This window comes from Antechinus flavipes, chromosome 3, assembly GCF_016432865.1.
Source record: "Antechinus flavipes isolate AdamAnt ecotype Samford, QLD, Australia chromosome 3, AdamAnt_v2, whole genome shotgun sequence".
NCBI lineage: Eukaryota > Metazoa > Chordata > Mammalia > Dasyuromorphia > Dasyuridae > Antechinus > Antechinus flavipes.
This window is the reverse complement of record NC_067400.1, coordinates 618,887,904-618,894,535: the sequence shown is the minus strand read 5'-3', so window position 1 is coordinate 618,894,535 and position 6,632 is coordinate 618,887,904. Positions and strand designations below refer to the sequence as shown.

Below are 6,632 nucleotides of genomic sequence, written 5' to 3'. Positions count from 1 at the left end.
GCGGCCCGGCCCGGCCCGAGGACGGAGCGAGCGAGTGAACCCGCGGGCCCGAAGGAGGCGGAGGACGGGCAGGGCGCGTGCGCGGGCCCGGTAAGTGCAAGGCGCGAGGCGCCCTGGGCTGGGGCCCTTCCCCCCCCTTCCCCCCCCTTCCCCTCCCCCTCCCCCCCACGCCGCGCGCCACGCACCATTCCGCCTGCGCAGAAAGCGCCGCGCGCCGGCCCGGAGGCAGCCGCTAGACCCCGCGGACTGCGCGTGCGTGCGCCGAACCCTCGGTGGAGAGAGCAACGGTCGCCCTCCCCTCCCCCCCACGCGTGCGCTATAACCTGGCTGGGGGTGGGGTGAGAGGATTCGAGGAGGGGGCACCCTGGAGCCGGGGGGGTGGGTGGGAGAACCCCTGCACGCGGCTCCACGCCCCTCCCCCATCCACCTGGCTGACCCCAGAGAGCCCTACCTAGCTCCAGGGTCAAGAGACGCCCTGCCCGAGCCCCAGGGACGAAGAGGCGTGAGCTGTGTACTAGACCACAGGCTGAGGGGTCAAGCCAACAGTCCTGCCGAGAGTTCACTGGCCCCACCCCCAAAAACCCCCTGCTAGTCCTTAGACTCCCCGAAATATCTCATCGTACCCCCTCCCCTTAGCCAGCTTCTCCTCAGCGCCGCCTGGCCCTCCAGTCTGAAGTCCCCCCTCCCAGCCATCCTGGGCCTCCCAGTCTGGAGACCCCAGCCATTCTAAACCCTGAGTCTGGGACCCCAAAGCTAGACCCCCCCAGTCATTCTAGACCCTCCGGACTGTTCTAGACCCCCCCCAATCTGGAGCCCCTTTCCCTGGTGGTTCTAGACTCCTTGTGGAGCTCCCCACTGTTCTAGACCCGCTCCTGTCTGGGCCTCCCCCTCCCCCTGCTGTTCTAGACCCGCTCCTGTCTGGGCCTCCCCCTCCCCCTGCTGTTCTGGGCCTGCTCCTGTCTGGGCCTCCCCCTCCCCCTGCTGTTCTGGGCCTGCTCCTGTCTGGGCCTCCCCCCCCCCTGCTGTTCTAGACCCGCTCCTGTCTGGAGCCCCCCCCCTCCCCCTGCTGTTCTGGCCTGCTCCTGTCTGGAGCCCCCCCCCCCCCTCCCCCTGCTGTTCTGGGCCTGCTCCTGTCTGGGCCTCCCCCTCCCCCTGCTGTTCTGGGCCTGCTCCTGTCTGGGCCTCCCCCTCCCCCTGCTGTTCTGGGCCTGCTCCTGTCTGGAGCCCCCCCCCCCCCTCCCCCTGCTGTTCTAGACCCGCTCCTGTCTGGAGCCCCCCCCCCTCCCCCTGCTGTTCTAGACCCGCTCCTGTCTGGCCTCCCCCTCCCCCTGCTGTTCTAGACCCGTTCCTGTCTGGGCCTCCCCCTCCCCCTGCTGTTCTGGGCCTGCTCCTGTCTGGAGCCCCCCAGGCAGCCTCTTTCATCTGCTTGGCCCTGGCACCTTCTTCACTCCTCTCGCCATTAAGGAAGCCCCTTGAAGACAGGGATTGCCTCCCTGCGGCCTGACCTTAGACTGTGTTCCTGCAGGAGAGGGACTGTTCCCCTCCCAGATGGCTTTCAGTCTGGCCCCGACTGCTTGTCTCCCTGCGTGGGCCTTTTTTGCCAGACAGGCCGGGACCGTTTCCTTCTCCAGCTCATTTTACAGATGAGGAAACAGAGGCAAACGGGGAGAGCTTAGCCCAGGGTCACCCGCTAGGGAGCGTCGGAGGCCGGCTTTGGACGCGGGAGGGGCGTCTGGCTGCCTCTGTCCCCGGCCCCTTTCTCTTCGCCCCTTTGCCTGGCTGGGAAGGCCGAGGCCCGCCGTGGTGAGGTTTCTCACGCTCTCAGGCCTCGGCCCTCTGGTTACCTCTGATCCCACCCTTGGCTGGCTCATCACAGGAGGGGTTACCTCCCCCTCGCCTGCCCCCTCCCCCAGCACATCTCTTTCATCTTCAAACCTGCCTTCTACGCCTACAGATGGGGAAGGGAGGCAGTTATGGCGCCGCTGCCCGGCCCGTGCTGAGCACGTTGTGAAATTAGCCCGTTTGACCCTCACAGCAGTGCTGAGGCTGCCATTTTACTGAAGGGAAAATTGAGGCAAGCAGGGTTAAGTGCCCTGCCCAGGATTCTACAGTTTGGGTCTTGAGGCTGAATTTGAACTCAGATCTTCATCACTGCAGGCCATAAGGCCTAAAATTCCTTAAGCGCTCCCTCTGTTACCCTCTGTCTCCTCTCGTTCAGCGCCGAATTCCTAAGATGGGGAGTCTGTCTCTTTTGCCTGCTCCCAGTCCTTTGTGGTGGCGCCTCCGCCCCTCCCCGAGTGCCCGGCCTGGCCCACCTCGCCTTAGCCCTTACTCTCCTTGCTGTTTGTTGAGCTCATTGCTCCTCTTCCTCTCTCTTCTTGGCTGAGGCGCTTCTCCCTGTCCTCTCTGTCCCGGGGGCCTGCACTCTCTCCCTTGGTAGTCTTTATCCCCCCAGGTCTGTCTCGCCAGCCCCTGGAGCCCATCCCGGCCTCCACATCCAGCTGCTCGCGCCTCCGCCTTGCCTCCCCCCTTCTGGCTGCAGCGTCTGTGCCCTCCCCTTCAGATCCAGGTGGTTGTGAGCCCCATCCCTTGCCCCCTCACCCTCTTTCCCTCATTCAGGCTTCTTTACCTCTTCTTTAGAGTGTTCTAAAAGCCCACAAACTGACCTCAGGGTGTCTGTGGGCTTGCAGTCAGGAAGGCCTGAGTTCCGATCCCCCACAGGTACTGCGCCGCCTTCTTTCAGCTTCAGTGTCCTCATCTGTAAAATGGGGATAATAGATAAGGTTGCTAAGGACCAAATGCAATAATCTGTAAAAGGGCTTTGCCAACCGACACCACTATCGGAAGGCTGGCTCTTGTTAGTTTTCCCCTTTCCTGTCCCTTCTTCTCACAATTGATAAAATCTCTCTCTGATGCTCAAGCCTAGCTCTGAAACTCAGTGGCTGCCCATTTTCTGGAGGAAAAGCTAGCAATTGCTCAGCCTGCCATGTTTGAGGCCTGCAGCCTTTCCGGCCACCTTCATTCACAACCCTGGCCTTTCCAGACAGACTAAAAGATCATTTCTCTGGAAGGCCATCCCCTTCCCCCCTCAAGTTTCCTTCACCTTCTCCGTCTCGGGGCCTTTGAACCAGCTGCATCCCAAGTAATGTCTCTCCTGATGACATAGAAACTCTCTGAGGACAGGACCTTGGTCATTCACGGGTATCCCAGGGCCAAGCAGGGCCTTGGAAATTTTAGGTGTGAAATAAAGTGGGGTCGATGGAGGGGAGGCTGGAATGTAAAGACAGGGTGTTGGGGTCTGACGCCTAGATTTGGGGGGCAGGAGCCTGCGAGGGTGGCCGAGAGGTCATCTGGGAAGGCTGGACTAGGGAAAAGAGGCAGGGGTGCCCTAGAGAGAAAGGGATCTAGAGGTCTGGGGGGGCAGGAGCAGAGGGTTAGGGTACCTGGAGCCCTAGAGAGGGGAGGGGGTCGGAAGGGGTGGGGCACTGAGGTCAAAGGGGAAAGCCCCAGCCATCCCAGCTCCCCTCCCCGGGCCCTTCACTGGCCTCCCGCCCCCTCTCCTGAACCTCTCCTTTCCCTGTGGGGGATTTTCTTGTCTCTCTCCCCTTCCCTCCCAGGGCCCCGCCACCATGACGGAGGAGTCGGAGGAGACGGTGCTCTACATCGAACATCGCTACGTCTGCTCCGAGTGCAACCAGCTCTTTGGCTCCCTGGAGGACGTGCTCCTGCACCAGAACTCGCACCTCCCCCAGCAGCACTTCGAGGTGGTGGGCGTGGCCGACCCCGGGGTCTCTGTGGCCGCCGAGGCTCCCAGCGGCTCCGGCCTCTACCAGACGCTGGTGCAGGAGAGCCAGTACCAGTGCCTGGAATGCGGGCAGCTCCTGCTGTCCCCAGGCCAGCTCCTGGAGCACCAGGAGATGCACCTCAAGCTGCTGACCACCCAGGAGCCGGCCCCGCCCGAGACGCCCCCCGCCAAGCCGCCCCCCGCCATCTCCGCCAGCACCATTCACTATGAGTGTGTGGATTGCAAGGCGCTCTTCGCCAGGCAGGAGCTGTGGCTGAGCCATCGCCAGACGCACCTGCGGGCCGTGGCCGCCGTGGCGGCCGCCGCCGCCTCCCCTCCGCAGCCTTCGCCGCCCCCGGCTGTGGGGCCCCAGCTGGGCCAAGCCCAGGTGGCCCTGGAGCACTCGTACCGCAAGTCGGAGGAGGCGGGCGAGGCCGCGGGCCCCGCGGGCGCCGGGGAGGTGGTGGCCGAGGTCGAGCTGCTCCTGTACAAGTGCTCCGAGTGCTCCCAGCTCTTCCACCTGCCCGGCGACTTCCTGGAGCACCAGGCCACCCACTTCGGTCCTTTGGCCCCCGGCCCCGAGACCACCGGAGCCCCCGACCTGCCCCCGACCTCTGACCACAGCTACGAGCTCCGCAACGGCGGCGAGAGCGCGGGCGGCGGGAGCGGGCGGGAGCGCAGGGGGGGCCGCAGGCTGCTGCGCCGCGCGGGCGGAGACTCCCCCGCCGTGGCCTCCCCCGAGCTCTTCTGCCCCACCTGCGACCAGCTCTTCCTCTCCCCCCATCAGCTGCAGCAGCACCTGCGCAGCCACCGCGAGGGGCTCTTCAAGTGCCCCCTCTGTAGCCGCGCCTTCCCCAGCCCCCCCAGCCTGGACCAGCACCTGGGCGAGCACAGCGGCGAGTCTCACTTCCTCTGTGTGGACTGCGGCCTGGCCTTCGGCACCGAGGCCCTCCTCCTGGCACACCGGCGCACCCACACCCCCAACCCGCTGCACTCGTGCCCCTGCGGCAAGACCTTTGTCAACCTCACCAAGTTCCTTTATCACCGGCGCACACATGGCGCGGGGGGCGTCCCCATCTCCGCCCCTGCGCCCGCCGCCTCCTCTGAGGATCCCGAGCCTGCGCCCACGGAGGCAGGAGGAGCCCCAGGGGCCACGGCCCCCGCCAGCGCCCCCGCGGGCCCTCCCAGCAGCCTCCCCTCGGGGTCCGGCCCCCACCGCTGCCTTCTCTGCAGCCGCGAGTTCAGCAAGGCCCTGCAGCTGGCCCGCCACCAGCGCTTCGTGCACCGGCTGGAGCGGCGGCACAAGTGCGGCGTCTGTGGCAAGATGTTCAAGAAGAAGTCCCACGTGCGGAACCACCTGCGCACCCACACGGGCGAGCGGCCCTTCCCCTGCCCCGACTGCGCCAAGCCCTTCAACTCGCCTGCCAACCTGGCGCGGCACCGGCTCACGCACACCGGGGAGCGGCCCTACCGCTGCGGCGACTGCGGCAAGGCCTTCACGCAGAGCTCCACGCTGCGCCAGCACCGCCTGGTGCACGCCCAGCACTTCCCCTACCGCTGCCAGGAGTGCGGCGTGTGCTTTCACCGGCCCTACCGCCTGCTGATGCACCGCTACCACCACACGGGCGAGTACCCGTACAAGTGCCGCGAGTGCCCGCGCTCCTTCCTCCTGCGCCGCCTGCTCGAGGTGCACCAGCTGGTGGCCCACGCCGGGCGCCAGCCTCACCGCTGCACAGCCTGCGGGGCCGCCTTCCCCTCGTCCCTGCGCCTCTGCGAGCACCGCTGCGCCGCCGCCCAGGCCCAGGCCCCCCGCCGCTTCGAGTGCGCCACCTGTGGCAAAAAGGTGGGCTCCGCGGCCAGGCTCCAGGCCCACGAAGCCGCCCACGCGGCAGCCGGTCCGGGGGAGGTCCTGGCCAAGGAGGCGGCCACCCCCCGGCCCTCTCGGGCCGCGCGCCCCCCGGCCCCCGCCGCCCTGCCCGCCGCCTCTCCCGCCGCGCCCCCGCCGGCCCCTGCCCGGCGACGGGGCCTGGAATGTAGCGAGTGCAAGAAGCTCTTCAGCACGGAGACGTCCCTGCAGGTGCACCGGCGCATCCACACGGGGGAGAGGCCCTACCCGTGCCCGGACTGCGGCAAGGCCTTCCGCCAGAGCACCCACCTCAAAGACCACCGCCGCCTGCACACCGGGGAGCGGCCCTTCGCCTGCGAGGTGTGCGGCAAGGCCTTCACCATCGCCATGCGCCTGGCCGAGCACCGCCGCATCCACACGGGCGAGAGGCCCTACGCCTGCCCCGACTGCGGCAAGAGCTACCGCTCCTTCTCCAACCTCTGGAAGCACCGCAAGACCCACCAGCAGCAGCACCAGGCGGCCGTGCGCCAGCAGCTGGCAGAGGCGGCCGCCGAGGCGGCGGCCACCCTCACCGTGGTGGAGACGGCGGTCGAGGCGCTGCCCCTGGTGGAAACCATTGAGATCTACCCGCTGGCGGAGGGCGACGGGGTGCAGATCAGTGGGTGACCCGGGGGTCTCGCGCTTATTCCCCTCGGGGTCGGTTACGGCGTCCTCCCCCCCTCTGGGCCTGGCCAGGACCTGCCGGGGCGCCCGCTCCTCGAAGCCGGTTTGGGCCGGAGGCCGTCCCTCCCCTCTGTACATACTGCGCCCGCCCCCTCCTGTCTTTGGTGTTAGTTCAGTAACTGGATTTTTCTCTTTTCCCGGTTTAAGTCCTGTGTCCCAGGTCCCCGCTCTCCCCGTTTGTCCCCTGCTCTCTCAGAGCAGTTCCCAGCCCTGGGCCAAGGCAGCCAATAAAGACTGAGTTGGACACGTGTGGCTGTTGTCTGTGGGCCGAGGACCTGG

The 6,632-nt window shown here is 66.7% G+C and overlaps 1 protein-coding gene across 1 annotated transcript; it reads left to right on the top strand.

Moving 5' to 3' along the window:
* ZNF574 (zinc finger protein 574) lies at window positions 1–6,386 on the top strand. Its single transcript, XM_051989519.1, has 2 exons — window positions 1–90; window positions 3,618–6,386. The coding sequence occupies exon 2, from the start codon at window positions 3,630–3,632 to the stop codon at window positions 6,294–6,296; it is 2,667 nt and encodes an 888-aa protein (XP_051845479.1). The 5' UTR covers window positions 1–90; window positions 3,618–3,629; the 3' UTR covers window positions 6,297–6,386.
* The last annotated feature ends 246 nt before the right edge of the window (window positions 6,387–6,632 follow it).

Excerpts from the sequence above, each read along its gene's own strand:
- ZNF574 (XM_051989519.1), top strand. The coding sequence starts at position 3,630 with ATGACGGAGGAGTCGGAGGAGACGGTGCTCTACATCGAACATCGCTAC.